General features: G+C 35.7%; 1 protein-coding gene and 1 long non-coding RNA gene across 5 annotated transcripts in view; one reads left to right on the top strand and one right to left on the bottom strand.

Annotated features, from left to right (window-relative positions):
- The first annotated feature begins 6263 nt into the window (after nt 1-6263).
- LOC112478899 overlaps nt 6264-20409 on the top strand; it is a 68813-nt gene continuing 54667 nt past the window's right edge. For 2 of the 3 annotated variants that reach the window (XR_003045996.1, XR_003045997.1), the window contains exons 1-3: nt 6264-6475; nt 16347-16461; nt 18584-18677. This is a non-coding gene — a long non-coding RNA (uncharacterized LOC112478899). Of the gene's footprint in view, nt 6476-16346; nt 16462-18583; nt 18678-19462; nt 20218-20409 lie in introns of those variants that run through there. The other variant, XR_003045998.1, reaches the window with a different exon arrangement.
- On the bottom strand, nt 10273-20247 carry MEPE (matrix extracellular phosphoglycoprotein). 2 transcript variants are annotated; one of them, XM_006910712.2, is made up of 4 exons: nt 20116-20247; nt 15189-15242; nt 14149-14241; nt 10273-11765 (listed from the first exon to the last, which is right to left on the bottom strand). In XM_006910712.2, exons 1-4 carry the CDS (start codon nt 20167-20169, stop codon nt 10293-10295), a joined length of 1674 nt encoding a protein of 557 aa, XP_006910774.1. In that variant the 5' UTR covers nt 20170-20247; the 3' UTR covers nt 10273-10292. The 2 variants fall into 2 exon arrangements, with proteins under 2 accessions (XP_006910774.1, XP_006910775.1); XM_006910713.2 differs by lacking the exon at nt 14149-14241.

Below are 20409 nucleotides of genomic sequence, written 5' to 3'. Positions count from 1 at the left end.
CCCTGAGGGGGCAATTCTATAGACCAGTGTAAAAAAAAAACCCTCAGAGTTATTCTAGCCAAGGGGCGAGGGAACTGGGGTATTTATATTCCAAATCCCAGTTGACGGCTGCTTCTGAGATAATTTCCTAGCATTAATTTCTGGCACTTTCAGTCCATTTTAGTGATAAAGCAGACTCCTGTGGCAAAAGAGTCCTTCTAAATATAAAGCTCTAGAATTGGAAGTTGGGAAAGGGCACATTTTTTAAAACTATTTTTTTAAGAGCAATTTTAGGTTCACAACAAAATTGAGAAGTACAGAGATTTCCTATATAACCCCTGCACTGACATATGCATAGCCTCCCTCATTGTCGACATCATTCAACAGAATGGTACATTTGTTACCAAGAATGACTCTACATTGACATATCATAATCACAAGTGCATAGTTCACCTAGGGTTCACCCTTGGTGTACATTTTATGAGTTCATACAAATGTATAAAGATGTATATCTGTAGTTATACCATCATACAGAATATTTTCACTGCCTTAAAAATTGTCTTTGCTCTGCCTGTTCACCTCTCCCATGATCTTTTCATTGTTTCCACAGTTTTGCATTTTCTTGAATGTCAAATTGCTGGGATCCTACAGTACGTAATCTTTTCAGACTGACTTCTTTCGCTTAGTAATAGGAACTTAAGTTTTTTCTGTATTTTTTAATGGCTTGATAGCTCATTTCTTCTTAGTGCTGAATAATATTCAATTGTCTGGATATATCACAGTTTATTTGTCCATTCACCCACTAAAGGACATCTTGGTTGCTTCCAAGTTTGGGCAATTATGAATAAAGCTGTTGTAAACATCCCTGTGCAAGTTTTGTTTACTTTTGGGGGATAAATACCAAGGAGAGTGATTGCTGAATCATATAACAATAGTATGTTTAATTTTCTAAGAAACAGCCAAAATGTTTTCCAAAGTAGCTGTTCCATTTTACATTCCCACCAGCAATATATGAGAGTTCCAGTTGATTCATATCCTGGTCAGCATTTGGTAGTATCAGTGTCTGAATTTTGGCCATTCTGATAGGTATGTAGTGGTATTTCATAGTTCTTTTAATTTACATTTCCGGATGATATATGGTGTGGAGTATCTTTTTATATATCTTCTTTGTGAGGTGTCTGTTAAGATCTTTGACCCATTTTTTTGTTTTTAATTTGATTTTAATTTGATCAAATTTTTAATTAATTTTAATTTGATCAAATTTCTAATTTGATTTTTTTCTTTTGTTGAATTTTAGAGTTCTATGTATATTTTGGAAAACAGTTCTTTATCAGATATGTCTTTTGCAACCATTTTCTTCTGTCTGTGGCTTGTCTCCTAATTTTCTTGACATTGTCTTTCTCAGAGCAGTTTTTAATTTTAATGAAGTCCAGTTTATCAATTATTTCTTCCATGGATCATGCCTTTGGTGTTATATCTAAAAAGTCATCACTATACCTAAGGTCATCGAGGTTTTCTCCAATGTTTTCTAGTAGTTTTATAGTTTTGCATTTTACACTTAGTTTTATAATCCATTTTGAGTTAAATTTTGTGAAAAGTGTAAGGTCTGTGTCCAGATTCAATTTTTTGCATGTAGCTGTCCATTTGTTCCAGCACCATTTGTTGAAGAGACTGTCTTTGCTCTATTGTATTATCTTTGTTCTTTTGTCAAAGATCAGTTGACTACATTTAAGTCGGTCTGTTTCTGGGCTCTCTATTCCATTTCATTGATCTATTTGCCTATTTTTCACCGATACCACACTGTAGCTTTATAGTAAGTTTGAAGTCAGGTAGTGTCAGTCCTTCAATCTTGTTCTTCTCTTGCAATATTGTGTTTGCTATAAAATAACTTTCTGGGAGTTTTATTAGGATCACATTGAATCTATAGATCAAGTTAGAAAGAACTAACATCTTGACAATACTGAGTCTTCCTATCTATGAACTTAGAGTATTTCTCCAATTATTTAGTTCTTTGGTTTCATTCAAAAAACTAAATAAATGAAGTTTTGTAGTTTTCTTCATATAGATCTTGTATTTTGTTAGATTTAGAGCTAACAAAATATTTAATTTTGAGGGTTCTAATGTAAATGGCATTGTGTTTCTAATTTTAAATTCCATTTGTTTATTGTTGGTACACAGGAAAGCAATTACTTTTTTGTATATTAACTTGTATCCTGCAACCTTGCTATCATCACGTATTAGTTCCAGGAGTTCTGTTGTTTATTCTTTTGGGTATTCTTTATAGGCAATTATGTCATCTGTGAACAAAAACAGTTTTCTATCTTCCTTCCTAGTCTGTATATCATCCTTTTTCCATTTTGCATTAGTAAAGACTTCCAGTACAATGTTAAAAATAAGTGGTAAGAGGGGATTTTTTAAAAAAAATTTACAGTATCACAACATTTTATACAATTATGGCACTATTCTGATTTAACTATTCTGACTTTAATAGTATTATTGGTCTCGTAGATTTAAAAATGCTCAGGGGAGCCAACATCAGCATGCAACAGGGCACTGTCCTACACTTTGCCCTCATCAAAATTCTTACAAATAGCTGAGATGAATGCCTAAAATGCAATAATATATATACATCTCAAAAAAACTGGCAGTGATAGTTAATATATAGGATCCTAAAATCAAGATTCAAAAAGCCTTGATAAAATATTAAATTATGTACTTTGATTCAGAAAATGAATTATATAATATAGTATAAAGGACAGAGCTGATCTAATACTGGTTTTTATGGAGCAAACAACAAGGAAACAAAAACAAGAAGGATTGTAGTACTTATATAATTAGAAGTTAAATGAGAAACAAAGGGAATCGATATTAATTCAGCCAGTATTTTGGGTCAAGCACTGGCGCAGGTATTTTGTAGGTGCTAAGGAATATAACACAATCATAGACTATATTTACTGGAGCGAGTGGCCAGAATAAGGGGAGTGACAGTCACACTGTGCTGAGATGTGTGGACAATATGTGGACAATAATTTGGAGGTAATAAGTATAGCAGCAGGTCACATGAAAGGTCATTGAAAAAATTTTAATTTAATGAATAGAAGGGTAGAGAGCATAAAAGATGTCATGTGGGAAAAGAATAAATTATTCTGCTTAGAAATAGAAGTGCAAGGTAGTGAGTTCCCTATTAGTGTAAGTAAGCAGTACAAAATGACCAGCAAGTAAGGATAAAAGAAAGTGATCCTGCTTTAAGGTGCACTGGACTAGATGACCTCTAAGATTCCTTCCAAAAATCTATGCACTTCTATAGGCAGAGTTAGAAAAAAAAAAAATGGCAGCATTAATGTCAGGGGGTTTAGCCTCACAAAATGGAACACAGCTTATCTTTGGCGTTAATGAGATCCAGAGAGTAAGAAAGAAAAGAGGTATTTTTAGTTAAGATAAATATTAGCTATTATCTTAGAAAACAGGAAATTTAGGATTTTATAGGAGAGATGTGTGCAAACAAAAGCTAGATTAAAAATTTTCAGGGGGGTTATTATTCAAACAAAAGAGATCTTGTTTTTGATTATGGAGTTCAAAAGTAAGGAAGGGGCTATGGGCACTATAAAAGAAAGGCATTTGTTTGTGTATTAAAAAAATAACTTCCTTTAGGGAGATATCATCTCTAAATATAATTATGAATGAGAAGAAAGACTAACACTCTCTCAGATCTCAAGTGCTCCACTTAATTTTATTTCAATGCTTAAAAACAAAAAAAAGTGAGCAAGGTTGCCATCTAGTGACTATTTGGTTTCTAACTTTAGAGGCTCTTAAATATGGGTCCCCATGACAGTGATTCTCAAATCTGGCTGTGCATTCATATCATCTGGAAGTTTCCTAAACTATAAATTCCTGAGACCCACCTGAGGCTGGAATCAGAATCTTTGGGGATGGGGCTCTAGGGATTCTGCCTTATTTTAAAGATCTTCGGATGACTGTACTGGACCTAGTCTACCACCTGTGCTTGGAATTAACTGCCCTGGAGGCATATTGAGTGTGGGATGAAGTGTCATAGAGACAAAATTTTGTGAAGCGCATTAGTTATCTACTTGCTCTAAGAATCTGGTTTCAGACATATGCAACTTGGTATTGCATCTTTGTATGTCTGATACTTATAATAGGCTTATCACTGCTAGAAGTTATCCTACTGCTATGATCAAAGGCACATAGTTGAAGATATTTATTGTAATACTGGTTTCAATAATATCTACCAAAAACCACTTAAATGTTCATCAATAGGGTTTGGCTAAAAAAGACAGTAAATCAAAGCAGTGAAATTTGGTGAAAGAATTTAAGAAGAATGAGTAGTTCTATAGATGCTGATACCCTAGAGGAATTGATTATGTGAAGAAAGCAAGCTGTATTTTGAGCAAAGAGGTGATTCTGATGCAGGTGGTTTGGAGTCAATCTCGGAAACACTGTCTTAATGAGTAGATAGATTAAGTAATATGTGTGATATAAGGCCATAAATGGGGCCCAGAGATCTTCATTTTTAACAGGTTCCTCAAATGATTTTAATACAAACCACAGTATTTGAAATCACTAGCACGGACATCTTCCCATTAATTCTCACATCAGTCTACTGGGTGTCCTCTAGATCTATGGCCAGATCTGCCCGTGTTAACCTGGCATGTTGACACGCTTTCAGTCTGTGATAAAGAGATAGCATGTCCTCGTGGATTATCTCTATCAACAAGTAATGAAAATAACTATTTAAAGTGAACGTACAAAACACTCTTCAAACATGGACCTTTAGACGAGATCTTGTGAAACAGTACTTGTCATCAGTGTGCAAGTGTGGCTTCCCCAGTTGGCCACTACATGGAAATGATGTGGTGGCTGTAGAGCTGTGGTAAGCCATCAGGTCACCTACAAATCAGTCATTCTAACAGGATATGGCTGCAATGTCTGTCTCTGTGAAAAAGAGAACAGAAAGTGCGACAAGGAAACAAAGAAGGAACCAAAGGAGCAAGAGTTGAAAGTGCAAAAGGAGCAAAGGTCACAATGGGCTGATCTGAGATGTGTTTGCTGCCTTATGTTTCCCAAAGGTTTATGTTCTGGAAGAGTGTGCCCTGTTAGTAGAATTCTCAGTTAGTAGAATTTGTAAGCAATAATCCATAAATCTGTGACGTTCTCTCCTGAAGTCGGCCTTTGCCACCTGTTTGGTGTTGGAACTCTGTCTTCACAGAGACCTGACATATTGAAAGGGATGCACCTTTTCCCTGGAAGGGCCATTAGTTGAACCAGCATGTTTTATGACAAGGAGCAAGAGACTGGAGAGATCTATGAAGGTGGAGCACGTGGGAGTAAAAGCCTCCCTGGGACCGCCCCCTCTAAGCCTCTCTGCAGCCAATGGAAACAAGTTTCTGCTCTGACTTTCCGACATATGGTCTAACAGGGATCATGTATTTTTGAGTACATGAGGAGGTTTCATTATTTCAGTTGATTCTTGCTTGTTAATCTATTCCTTAACAAAAGCATGTGAGAGTAAGCCTTGAATCGGTTTGTATATATTTCTTTTCCAAAATAATCTTTATAGTTTTTTGATCATAAAATAGAAGAAAAATTAGGTATATAAATTTAGGAAGAATATAGGAAAATGTAAAGGAAAAAATCACTCACAGATGCATCACATTTTCCCTTCCAGTCCTTTTTATAAACATATTTACATACATTTTAAGAAAACTGGAATCAGATTTATATTCTGTCTGGTATCCTATTGTATTAATAGTCATTTCACTACATTACCAAATATTTTAAATTATTTTAAAATTTTATTATATAATGCTACCACAATTTGTTCAATCTACTATTAAAGGATATTTAGTGTTTGTCCAGTTTTTCTTCATTATAAACTTTTGTTTGTTTTTTAAAATTAAATCTGAATGCTACTGGTATTTCACCATTATTCACAATATTAGCTGTTTTTAAGATATACATTCTTTATCATATTTAGAGTATACCACTTCGTGGTATTCCTTGTTTACTAATAACTTGAACATCAGAAACCAGAAATTTGAATATTTGAGAATGCCATTTAGCATCCTTCAAATTTCTCAGTCCAAAAATTTAAAGTTATTTGTGTCTCTTTCCATTCTTTTAAACCTTCATACCCAAATCAATAAATCTTCTCAGCTCATGCTTCATCACACACGCAGAATCTGACCACTGCTTGACATCTTACTCATCTAAATTATTATAGCAGCGTCTAGACCATACTGTGCTTCCTCCGTTACCAGCCTACATTCTGTTCACCACAGTAGCAAGAGTTATCCTTTTGAGATAAGTTAGGCCATCACTTTTTGCTCATAGCCTTTGACTGGATTTACACCTCACTCCGTAGTCAACAAGGCTCTCTCTCCTTTGCTTCTACTTCTGGGACTTGGTTGGATCTATCATTCCCCCTTGCACATTCATTCAAACCATGTTGGCTTCCCTTCTGTCCTCGGTGCACCAGGTAGGATGCTGCCTCAGGGCTTTTACACTTGCTGTTAATTCTGCCTGAAATGCTTCTCTTCTTCATATCCACATAGCTAGCTCCCTCATCTTCCTCAGGATTCTGTTTGAATGTCACCTCAGTGCAGCCTTCTCTAATCATCCTATTTAAAATGGAAGTTTCTACACCCTTCCTTGTTTTATATTCTCTACAACATTTATCACCATCTAATATACTCAATCTTTTCTTTTTGTTTATTTACCACCTGTCTTTCTCTTATTAACATGTAAGCTCCACAAATGCAGCCTCAGCATCTATGATAGTATCTGGTATATACTAGAAAGTCAACCGGTCTCAATTGAACTGAACTAAACTCATTGAACTATTTCTAAAACAGTGCACAATGCATGTATCATGCCAATTATCTATTTGTTGAAATTATGAAAGAACACACTAGTAAACCCATTTGGTCCTGAAGATATTTTTAAATGTTATTTTATTATTTTTATTAGTTTCAAGTATACAATACATTGGTTAGATATTTATATAGTTTATAAAATGATCCACCTGATTGCTTTTTTTTCTCCTCTGGCTCTCCACCTAGCTATTACGTTAGTGCTGACTGTATCCCCTATGCCGTGCTCCCCATCCCTGTGACCCTCTATCAACTACTAATTTGTTTTAACCCTTCACCTCTTTTTCCCTGTCCCCCAAGCCCCCTCTGGCCATTACCAGATTGTCCTCTATATCCTGAGGATTTTTCGAGAGATAATTTTTGGATAACATTTTCCACTTTCTTTCATGGTTAATGATTTATTCAGGTTTTAAGATTTTTCAAGATTTATATGTTTTCAGAAAAGATGAATTCATAGAAATATTTTAATTTATAATCATAAAATTGGTTTCATTACTGTTATAGTTTAATTGTTCCTCTATCTGGTGTTACAGTCTTGTTTTGATTAGCCATTTTCTTTTATTCTTTGCCTCTGTGAGATCTTTCAGAGCTTTTTTGATTGTTTTAAATAAAAATTGTTAATTTAAAATTGTTTAAATTCTATTACTAATCTATTAATCTAACAATAGTAGCAATCTACTTAAAGTTCAAATATAGCAATAATCATATTTCTAAATAGGGATGATGTATGCTATTCTACACTAACCCCAGGAACCCCATAGTGTGTTGGTCATTTAATAAGACAGAGTCCCATTGCAGCTCTTGTCTTTATTACCTAAAGTCTAAACCACATATGTTCATGTAGATTTTCTTACAGATATTGTGTGAATCCACTCATCATTTTTTCTTTTTTTCTCATCTAGGTTTCTGGCCTTAAGATCATATTGGAGTTTTGTCGTTCTTTCTTTCAAGATTTCTTCAGAAGCTTTTTCCTAAGCCTTTATTACCTGCTCTTCCTCTTCTGCTCTCAAATTCCCTTTCCATGATTTTCATACAGATCCGTCAATTTCTTTTCCTTTTCCTGTAGGCCATCTAATGCTGTATTTTAACACCTAATTCCAGGTACCAATATTTTGACTAGCAGAGTTTATTAGAAGCTGGTTTTGAAATGTGGGCTTTTGGGGAAGCATCTTAGTGTCTTTAAAGTTAATGCAATCTTGAGTGCCCACTTAGTTTAAAGCAGGTCCTAAAGACTAAGTGAGGGACAATGACATGTTTCTTCTAGATTATATCGATAGCCCTTTGGGTGTCCTTACTGCTAATTTTCTGCCTTTCAACTCCCCCCACCCCTTCTCATCCACCACCACTTCCCTATCCTATGGTTGGAGTGATCTTTCTTAAGCTGGAAAATACATACGATATCATTTAAGGTCATCCACTGTCAAGCCCTCATTTGCCTGTTGGAACTTACTATCTATAGTTCCTTTGAATGTGTAATACCTTAAGGAAAATAGATTTTAATATGTCTTTGCTCTTTCTTTCAGCTAGAGTTCATCTTTTTCCTCAAAACTATAATCACTTTATTTATATTTCTGTTATTGAGCTTACTACAGTGTGCCTTGTACCTTTTGTATACCTTTGTCCTTGACTAAACAATCATCTTAATAAGGGCCAGGAGCATCTCTTCTCTTCTTGTTTTGATCCTCATAGAATTCTGTAAAATGTGATCATTCAGTCAGTGTTTTTCAACTGAGCTGAACATTATGCCAAACAGAATCAGATTATCTTGCCCCGACTAGCTGAAGTTGTGAAGAACAGATTTATTAGGGCTGCAAAATCAAGGTATGTATTTACAAGCAGAGAAATCCAAGAGGGAGAGGTTAGAGGGAATAGAGGGCCCGGAAATAAATGCAGGAGCCTGGAGGGATCTTTTCTTTTTGGGCACAAGGTGGCAGACTATGCCCACTTGAATCACAACATTTAAGACAGCTTTGTGAGGCTGAAATGTTCTGCCCTATTTTAGAAATCTTTGTTTGTTTGTTTGTTTTTAAGTGAAGCCAGTGCTGCTTGATGGCTGATACATGGGTTTGGTTAAAACGCAGACCCACTGCCTGAAGGCGGGCTGTGCTCCCAGATCTCTAGTCCCTCCATCTTGGACTCACCCCTCCGGGTCTGCATCCCAAAGTAATGCATTGCGGATGTCAAAACATCGTGTTTCCCTTAAACAGATGAAGAAAATTTGAATAAATATGCATGAACACTCAAGCTGGGAGAGAGGAAACAAAATCTGACCAGAGAATTGAAGCGTAGTTTCTCCACTAGATAGCAGATGAGGACAGATTGCCTTTGGTTGGTCCTGCCTGTAATTACCCAAAGAAAACATTCATTTTCTTTAGCAGTTCATTTTTTTTTTTTGCCTTTAAAATGTCAAGTATTTTTCATGTGATCAGACCATTGACATATATAAGTCTGACATAATCTGAGATATAAGTAACAGGCTGATTTCAATTTATTTATCTGCAATTTAAATTCAAGTATAATTTTCTTTACGCGCACATGTGCGTGTGCACATGCCAAATTGTCTTTTATAAAATAGCAAAGTACCAGGAATAGATTATTCTGAAATTCTGGTGGTGACTAATTTATTAGGTTATATGATCAGTATCCATTGATATGGATTTCTGTTATACCTAGAAGGTAGAGATTAAATTAGGGGAAAAAAGATAATCCTTGTTTTCAGGTTCACTTCGCATTTATTTCAGATTTTCTTTCTCTTTGTCTGAAAGGAGGTAGAACTGAGAAAAGTGATAATATGGAGATTTGTTTCGGGAAATAAAATTTGCCCTGTAAGGAGTTATAAATGTGCAACAGAGGAAAGCGCATAGAAGGCTATGAAGCAGGATATCTTCGTGAGAGCAGAGGGAGGTCAGAAGAAAAAAGAAATGCTAGCTTAAGCAGACTGAGATGATGGAATGCTTTACTCAAGCTTTATTCAGTAGACTAATTTCACAGCACTGCCTTTGCCAAAGGCAGAACTAATCTTGTTGCCTTTGAAATGAAGTGCCACAGACAACAGCCTTTCTTAGAGATCATTTATTACAAATTACTATATGAGACATAGTGTTTACTTTCATGCCTACAGAGCAATAACAAAGAAAGGCTTTTGTGACATTCAAAAATTAAATGACACCTATTCAAATGTTACTTATTTCATAAATCCTTAATGAATTTTTATTTTCTTAAAAAAGCATCACAACTTGGAATAGAATTTCATACTATGACCATTAAAAGAGCAACAGTTCTCCCCAGGAGGCTGGGTTTGGCTCACTTAATTCCCTGCTCTGTCCTTCTGCACCTCGTCTGCTATCAGGTGGCTCTCCTTCAGCATCGAATCACAGACGACTGGGTATTCCAACCTTTATTCTGCTGGGAAATTCTCGTGAACTAGTTACCATCACTCTCACTTGAACTGCCACTGTCAGATGATTCACTGCTGTCATGCTTTTTAAGGGGCCTAAACCTGTTGGAATGGGATTTTCTGTAACCCCAAGAGCCTTTCCTTTGCGGCATACCCTTATTCCACATAGAATTGTTTCGTCTATGGGGTACATGATAATTTTTTCTGCTATGTGTTGTTATAGTCCCCTCATTGTTGGGACCACTATGGGAACCTATTCCAGTTTTAATTTCATTATCAAGACCATGAGAGGGAATGGGCTGACCCTGACTTTTGCCCTTACTAGGAAATCTCTCTTTTTCATTTGAGGTCACTTGATTCCTATGAGAATATTCTGGACCTTTTCTGCTACTCCCTTTGCCATTTTTCGGAATTTCATTATAATTAGTACTTTCAGCGACATCACTACGGCCTTCTTTTTTTTTCTCTTTTGAGGGTACGTGAGGGTAATGAACTTCTACTTTCCCTTGGTGAGCATTTTGGCTGCCGGCATCCACTCTGTTTCCTTCTTTTCCAGGGAGTTCCTTAAAATCGGTGCTACCTATGATGTCATTGCTGCCCTCCACTAGGCTCACATCAGCAGTATTTGCCTCTTGTTCTGTTTCATCCCTGGTCCCAATGGTATTTCTGCCATTTTCTTCTTTCTCTGGGATGTCATTATAACCTGGCCCTCCGGCCTCTGGTTTAACAGTTTCAGCTTCACTTGGACCAGAAAATTCTGTTTGAATATCTGCACCTTCTTGATCAGAATCAATGACTTCTCCTTTACCAGAAATGTCCTTAAAAGGTTGTCCATCGCCACTGAAAGGAGACATATTATTGCTCCCCCTCTCTTGAAGATCTGGGTAACCACTGCCTTCAAAGTCACTGGGGATTTTTTTGACTTTTGAGAGCTGTTTTAGATAGTCAGTGTTGTGTTGAATATGGTGAGTGCTTTTGCTCTTTACTGGAATCTTCTGTGCTTGTGGATCTCTTTGATGATTCTTCTGACCTTTTAAAGGGGCTTTAGCATAGCTCACACTTGTTGGAATTTTGCTTAGAACTTTCCTGAATTTGATCTCTTTGTTTTCTTTCCCCAAGAGTTCAGTCACAGCTCCTGGCTCCATTATATGTTGCATATTATTTCTGGTGAGAGCAGCACTGTATTCTTCTTGGTCATGTAGTTTGCTGATAACAGTATCTCCATCCTCAGCCCCATTATTCCCAGTAGATCCAGGATAAATGGACACCTTTAGGTTATTGTGGGCATTTTCTTTGTTACTAGTACTGAAGTCTTCATTCATTGTCTGTCTATTTTCAAAAATATTTTGAGATTTATTGGTTTGATTATTTTTATTGGCTCCAAGAAGGGACAAGTCTTTCTCTTTTTCCTGGGCAATGTTTTCTTTAGATGCTGATTCTTGATTTCTTCTCTTGCCAGATTGGTGAAGAGCAATTTTGTCATTGTTTTTTTCTCCCTGCTAAAATGTAATTGTTAACATAAAGTGATTATTTTATGTTAAATTTTTTAAATTTAATAATTCTTAGAGTCTATCTATATCTATCTATCTATAATCTCCCAGATACTTAATAAAAAGATTCTATCAACTCAGTAGAAGTTTGTTGGTAGAGATAATTCTGAAATGGCCAAAGCAGTTTTCATGGAGCAAGAAGAATGAGCAATGCTTGAAGAATGGGTAAAATCAGATACATGGAAAGGAAATGGTGAGAATGTTTTAAGAATAAGTCACATATTCAAATATTTGGAAACAAAATATTTGAAAGATAATATGAATAAAACTCTAAGTTTGGAGTGGAGAAATCTTAAAGAAGAGAATAAGAAATAAATTTGGAAATGTAGATTAGGGCCTGATTTTGAAGGAGAATAGACTGTTGTCCTCACCTTGTGACTAGTGAATAGTTGCACATGGCAGAGAGTTCATATTTTTAAAATAAGTATTTCCTCTTCCATTCTCTCACTCATTCTCTCTCTCTCTCTCTCTCTCTCTCTCTCTCTCTCTCTCTCTCTCTCTCATTCCCAACTATAGTACTGTTCTGCTTTTATACATGTATCTTATTAATGTGGGAAACAGTGGGGAAATTGTTGAGTAAACTCACACTTGAATCTCAAAATAAAAATAGTTTATGGAAATGCCCTCTATTTTTATGAAGCTGGCTAATATACAAAAGTTCCAGTGTGTAGTATTTTTAAGATATAATTTGAAATGATTTATTTGTGATATCATTGTTCACTAGTCTTTTATTTGGCAGGTATATTCTGAAAATTAGTGAGGTTTTGCTATGAGGAAAAATATATTAGAAAAAAACTTCATAGTGAGTTATTTCTAAATGAAAAGTATTTTAAACATTTGACTTATTTTAAGACATTAAATCTTGGAAAGTTTTACATGGACATTTATATTGTCCTTTGAAATCAAGTTCATTTGCTCCTTGCTAATATATCCTTTTTAATTAAGCAGATGCATAAAAAAATCAATAGATTGTAATCATCCCTTCTTAATATTTTTTCCTCTCTAATCAGAAGTGGAAAGTTTTGCTCTATATTTGCTGCTTTTACTACTTTAAAAACAACAGTATGTATACTAATTAATTGTGCGCATTTCACTAAAGACCAAATAGGATTCTTTTATAAATGAAAACATAAAATGATGTTTAAATTGTGGTATTTGATGGTTCATTATTTCTTCACTTGCTTATGTTAAATGATTTCTGATTATATTGTTGATGGTATGATGGTCTAGATATCAGCTGGCTTCAGCTTTCCTCTACTCTACTTTCTTTCTTTATGACTTCTCTCACATTATTCTTTTCATGGAGAATAATATCTCCCACCTACTTGTTTGCTCAAATCCTACTCATCCTCCAAGACCAGCTCAATTACTTCTATTATGTAACTTTCCCCTAACACAAGACTAGGAACTAATCTTTTTCTACTTCAAGCTCTAAAGCATGATTTTTCGGTTACCACTCACATAGCACTTTGCACATTCTGTATTAGGTCATAATGATTTTTCTAAGTGTCATTTGTTTCTTTTCTAAGATCCCAAAGAGAAAGCATTAAGTTTTCTCAATCATTTTATCTCCCATAGTATCTTGCACATTAGGAAGAGCTCAATACATATTTGTTACAAGTAAGTTTAAAATGCAGTTAGTCTTAGAGATACATCTAAAGAATACTGAGCAGAACAAAACAACATTCTGAAGGAAAACTAGTACTTTCATGGGAAACGAAGCCAGATTTGGAAAAAGTAAATAGTCCTTTTTTGCTGATGGCATTTTAAGTTGTTTCCAGCTCTTTGGCCAATGAATCTGCAAAAAAGGACTGAGTGAAAAGAATTATTGTTCCATTTCAGTGACTAGGCCCTTATTCTTTCTCTTCTGAGCATTCTAAAACAGATGGAGTCATCTGTGGAATGAATTTAAGGGACACTAAAATGTGTCACTCTAGGCTAAAATGATTTCTAATAGCTTCCTAATCCTCACCATTAGAGTGTATGCTATAACGTGTCCAGAGAACTCCTTTATAAAAGACCGAACATTAATCAGAAGCAATAACACACAAAAAAATCATGAGATCAAGGTCCATCAGTACCACACCTGCCACGGCAGGTCCTGAAGCCGGGCAGGATTGGGGCCAGGGCATGGGGTAGCCCACCTGTGTGAGGAAGACTCTGCAATACAGAGTTCCATAGCAGAGACCCTTGAGGAGCCTGAGACTGTGGGAAAAGGACAAAGGCACCAGCCTCAGACAGAAACACCAGAGCAGACTCCCCCATAGTTTTCTCTAGCGTTAGTCTAGAGTTTGGTTTTGTTATAAGGATCATCACTCAAACATTCAGTTACCTTTATGTTAGCTTGATTTTTCCTCCCAGATGACGTGTAAACATACTTAAAAATATAAGACCCATGTTTCTCACTGTGACCCTTGTACGTTATCTACAAAAATACAACGTTATATTAAGATGGCTTTATCTCTTACTGAGAAGTTTTCTGGCTCTCTTTTTGATAGGACAAGATATTTTTAAACTCGAGTGAAGTCTAATTCTGCATCTGACAGATGGTAGTTCTTCCTATGACCACAGAAGGGCATGTGTCAGGCAGCCCTTGAAGATAGCAGCTTGTTCCTTTCTTTTCTACTTATCTCTGTTGTCTCTAAAGATGACTATCAACTATCTCTCACCCAGGGTATATCAATTCGATTACCAAATTTCAGTGGAAATGGAGCACTTGAAAATTTTCAGGTGGGAGGGGGTAGGGAGATTAGAAGAAAGGCAGATTTTACAGTATACATGTCTGATGTCAAATTGACAAAACTCAAAGCATGAACATTCAGGCTCTTAAATATGTACTTTTTGCCTTTGTAATTTTCAGCTGAGACAGAACAGAAGATTGTTAGTTCTTAGAACAGAATTTTCTGAGACTGCCAGGAGAAACCATGGCAGGCAGAAGTAAGCTGCAATTTGGTGACATGAAAAACCGAGGGAACTTATTTAACTTTATAGATGCATATGGAAAACTAACTCCAGGTGAACAGAATTCCTCTTTAAGAATTGCAAACTCTCTTCCCTTGTTTTCTTCCTCATTTATTGCTTTCTTCTCATGCACACATGTGGAAAAATGTTGTTTGCTAACAATATCCCAGAAATTTTCCTCACTTATCCCTGGGAAGGAAAAAGTCATATTTAAGAGAAATTTTCATTTAGAATGCTTTTCTCTTTTCTATCACACATTCTATGAAATCAAAGTGTTAAAATTATATTGTGCAATTTTGCATTTCCATTCTAAGTACACAGGAATATTGTGACAGTTAAAAATTTCCTCTTACAGACTATTTCCTTTACAGAGTTGAAATGGATTTATTTGAGAAGAATAATTCTTTTTACCCTCTGCTTTTCCACATAGTCTTGCTTAGTTTTCTCAGTCTGTGGTTGAAATGTCTGAAAGGAAACAAAAAATAAAACTTCACAAAACATTCATTCTTTCATTCACTTCTTCAAACAATAAATATTTCATTTATTTTTCTCCTGCTGGGCTATACTATTCAACGTGGAAAATCATTCTGACTAAAAGAAGATGGACACACTCACCCCATTAATATTTGTTTCAGTATTACAAGAAGGTGCCAGTGTTCCTCTCCCAGACAAAGACAGAGTTATCTCCATTACACAACCACGTTTAAGCACAGGAGAACTGCCCGGTTGGGGAGGAATGGCACTCCAGGTGAAAATGCTTGGGTGTCATTGGTATCCACCGAAATAGAAGTTTTCACCAGCACCCTGGGATTCATTTAGTATCGGTAAACCAAAATCAGAGTTCAGCGATGTGCACTGTATGTGCGCCAATTATATAAGTTTGGTAGTCGCTATATGAATTAAGATATGATGCTGCTGATGCAGCAAGGATAAAATCATACATAGCCCTGCACAAAAAGGGAAGGACTACACCTAAGGATGTAACTTTATTGTTGCCAGTCACCTGGGCAAATATTTCTTTCCGGAAAAGAAAAATGGGGTGGCCTGTAGATTGGGACAAATGTTTTCTCTTGATCTGACATGAAAGTGTTAAAGTATCATGAAGGTTCAAGGGGGCAAGAGGTAGTTATTAAAGTAGAGAAAGGCCAGACACTAAAAAGAAATAGACCTAGGCAGCTTGTTCCAGGCTTTTGGACTAAAATTTTGGTGTCACAGGAGAGCATGCAGAAGAGGACCTAAGAATCCTGAAGCAAACTTGTCATGGAAGCAACAGACATAACAACTGTTTTATTCTCAGTATTTTTTTTCCCCATATTTATTTTTAAAACTCCTGGGTTATCTCATATGTGGTAAGAGGAACCAGTGGGTATGACTGGTTCGTGTTTGAAAACTAAACTAAAGTGGAAACAGGCATATGGGGTGGTATCAATTGTATAAGAGAGAGAAACCCTTAAGAGAAAGATTAAATAAAAAGACCATATCCATCTAGAGAGTGTTCTGCCTGAATAAATTTTATAGTTCTGTATTTCCTTGCAATAAGATATGAGCAATGATCCTGCTTGCTTTCAGACACAGTACTTCTGCTCTCTCTGGGACTACTCGACAAATGACATTTCCTGACCTCCTTTGCCATCTGGTTCCAGCCTGAGTTTGGCAGATGAGAGATGGGACCTGAGGGTAAAAGGTAAAAGAAGCCAAAGTATGTCCTTCCCTGCTTTCTCAGTTTGGGGCTGCATCTCTAGGATTGGATGCATCTCCTTTGCTGTCCTAGTTCTTGCTGCTGCCACCACCTCCTTCAGGGCATCGGTAACTCCACGCTTTCCTTGCTCCTCCAGCCCGAGGCATGGCCTTGGCCTCAGTCTTCGCGTTGCCTCAACACTCTTGATTTGCTCTTTCTGTTTGTCCCATACTTTATAGCCATTCTCCAAATTCCCTGTCATGGATTTTGTTTTCCTGACTGGACCCTGCTGATGAAACCATCTTAGAAATAAACTCAAAACTTTAGTAAAAGTACCCTATTGGCTGGACTCCAAAGCAGATCTGCCTAGTATTCCATTCCATTCTAGAAACAAAAATCGTTTTTCAATCACAGATACAGAGAACAAACAGGTGTTTGCCAGAGGGAAGGCAGGTATAGGGATGGGCAAAATAAGTGAAGAGGATTAAGAGGTACAAATTTCCAGTTATAAAATAAATAAGTCACGGAGGTATAATGTACGCCCTAGGGAATATAGTTAATAAAATTGTAATAACTTTGTATGGTGACGGATGGTAACTAGACTTATCATGGTGATCATTTTGTAATGTATAAAAGTACTAAATCACTATTTTGTACATCTGACACTAATGTAATATTGTATGTCAATTATAACTCAATTTTTAAAAGGCAGAAATACACATTAAAGAAATAATGAAATATAATTTTATATTCATTGGATGTGGATATAGAGAAAAGGGTAGTATAATACATATTGGTAGTGAGAATGTTAAGATGTATAGCATTTGGGGAGGAAAATATGGCAATATCTGTACAAGAAGTACATATTATCTTTACTAAATACTTCTATTCCTAGAAATCTCTTTATTATAGAAATAAAAGTACAAATCTTGCTCATAAATATAGAAGTACAAATTTGTATAAAACAGTTTGTCAATGATACTTTATATTTATATAGCACTTTATAGTTTGTAAACTGCTTTCATATTTAAAAAATCTCTTCTGATTTCCATAATAATCCCTGTGAGACAGACAGTAGAAAAAACAGAATTGCCTACAGTTACATATCTGTTAGTAGTAGTAGCAGTAAAGAAGAAATTTTAACCTAAATCCTCTGCCTCAAAGTTCTAAGGTTAAAATAATAAATTTTTAAATGGTCTGATATATGAAAAAAAAATTTAATAATAAAAGGAAGTGTTCCTGAAGTTTATATTAAATAACTTTAGGTATATTTTATAATTTTATCTTTTATTGCCTTTTTAATGTTGGTTCTTATATGATTTTGCACATGTAAATTTAGATCATTGCATCATTTCTCAAAAATATCAAAATAGTGAAAATATATCTTGAAATGGGGCTATAGGAAAGAGAAAACATAAAAATAAGAAGGGTAGATATTTAAAAAAAAGAAATGACAGTTTGGGGTGCTAGGCATCTTCTTACAGAACACACACACGTGAATGTATTAAAAACATACTTGATAGTATAGGGTATCTTAATATAGTTCACAATAATAAATCATGAGCTTACAAGAAAGTAAATTATAACTAAATCTTTATAGTCTAATTGCATATTGATGAAAATTAATTAAATCACATGACCCAATAATCATCTTTTATTTTCTCGATTTTTAAATTTTGTTTTTGAAGGAAACCAGAATGTCACCCCAAAATACGCCTCTTTAACATAAAAATTATTTTGAGCCGAAACCAATTAAAAAAATGGTAAACACAGAAAAAGTTCTCCCTTTTCTGCATAAAGGCAGGAAATAAATTATCTTTTTACTGGAGACAGGCTCTCATCAGCCCAGAGACCACATCAGAGGAATCTGCAAACAAATCTTGTTAAACTAACTTTAGTCTTCCTAGTTAAGGGATAAAGACTACCTACCCCTGGCTGGAGTACCCCTAACCCAAACATTTTGTAGTGTCAACTCTTCACAAATGTATTGTTTCTTTGTCTAAAAGGCATAAAAGCTTCTTGCTCTGGTCACTTCTTCAAGTCTTCATTTGCTTGTCAAGTCTCTCATGTATATGTAAAAATTCAATAACAGTTGTATGCTTTTCTCCTGTTAATCTGTCTTTGTCAGTTTAATTTTCAGACCAGCCAGGGACCCAAAGAGGATTGAGGAAAACTTTTTCCTGCCCTACAGTTTGAATTTGGATTATAATTTCAAAATATATGTAAGTAACTCAATATATACTGATTTCTTATACCACTCATCAATTATTAAATAATTAGATAATTGCTCAAATGGGATCTATTTATCTGGGAGAAAACATCACATGTAGCCATTCATAGTTCAAATTTTGTCTTCATGCCCTTGCCGTGCCTCATTCATTTGAAATATGCACCTCTCCCTTCTCTCCGCCACCTCCCACACCTGCTTGGCGGTTCTTCCATGCTTGAATGTGGCCCTGTAATGGAGATGGCATTGTCTCCATCTAAGGAGAAACATTGGCACCTGCTTTTGACCAGTGGTCAGTAGATTGATGTTGACATAGGGCATTTACTGGAAAATGGTCGGAGAGTGCCACTCCAGCTATTGCTTGGAATGTGTTGCTGAAAATAGACGCATACTAGGCTGGTGGGATTGAACTGAGTCACTAAGAACCACTCAACCCCATCATGCCTAAGCACATGCCTCTGTGGCCCTGGTTGAAATAAGCCATGTGGATTGGACCTGGCAGATGTCTATTTTAAGCAGCACAGCCTCCACAGGACTGTTAGAGGCTGTGAGCTGAGAGGGGACACGCTTTCCTCAACCTCTGCCATCCTTACCGGATGGTATGGTCAATGCTTGTCCGCAGGTTACCCAGTTGGCCACCCACTTGTTCATAACCTATATTTAAGTACTTCTGGCACAGAATGACCACTTGTTTCCATGGTTTTCCAACTGAAAAAGTTACTCTGAGAAGTTCGAATGCTTTCCAGACATTATCTAATTGGCACTGTGTCTGCATTGCAGAAAATATCGGTAACATTCAGCATTTTCACAAGATAATTTAGTCATATCCTGAGTACTCATCTGGGTGAATTAGAGGGAAGAAAAGATACAAAAGGAGATTGGAGCTTGATTTGACTTAAGCTTGGAGGCACTTCATCCCATCTGCAGCCTCGCTATTGAAGAGAAAAATCATTACCAACATCTCACAGTGTTGAGATGTTACAAGAATTATAGGAAAGGTCTAGTCCCTTTGTGCTGCCATATATTTACAACATCTAGTTGGTTAGCCTTAGACAATTCAAGTCCATTTTTTCCAGATTTTAGTAATATATTGAAAAGTTTTTTGACATTTTATAATTTGGATCTCTAAGCATTTACTCATTAGCATTAGCTGATTTAAAACATTGTGACTGGCTCTTGGTTTTCTCAAAAGTACTCTTTTCGGCATTTCTTAAAAGGCAATGTGTTGATAACTTGTAATTTAGCACATGTTTATTGAAGGCTTCCTTGGTGGAGGCGTTGGTATCAACTGCTGGATGCTTGATTTTTGCTTGATATTTTATTATAATTGAACTATGTAAGTGCTACTAATTTGAAAAGACATTACTTAAAAGAAAAATAGTTAAGGAGAGCAAGAGAGTATATGATGCATAACTGAATTTGTAAATGCTTACTAGTGCTGCCCAGGTCAGACTGAAAAGGAGCAGTCCCAAACAGATAATTTGCATCTTTGAGAATCTCTGTAAAAAGACAATAATATTTTACCCTAAAGCATTGCCAACAATGACTGTAGCCATAAAAATAAATAAAACACAAAAGTATATACAAACATCTTTCCCCCAGTAATTCTTTTGTTTAAATAAATTTGTTTATACTCAAGTGTGGATACTTTAATGTAAGTGCTTTCATATGTCTCATTATTACAATGTGAAAATGAAAATTGTCCAATATTATTAAAACAATGAAGT

Source organism: Pteropus alecto, unplaced genomic scaffold, assembly GCF_000325575.1.
Source record: "Pteropus alecto unplaced genomic scaffold, ASM32557v1 scaffold63, whole genome shotgun sequence".
Classification (NCBI taxonomy): Eukaryota; Metazoa; Chordata; class Mammalia; order Chiroptera; family Pteropodidae; genus Pteropus; species Pteropus alecto.
The sequence above is the reverse complement of the archived record's forward strand: the minus strand, read 5'-3'. Positions and strand labels throughout refer to the sequence as shown.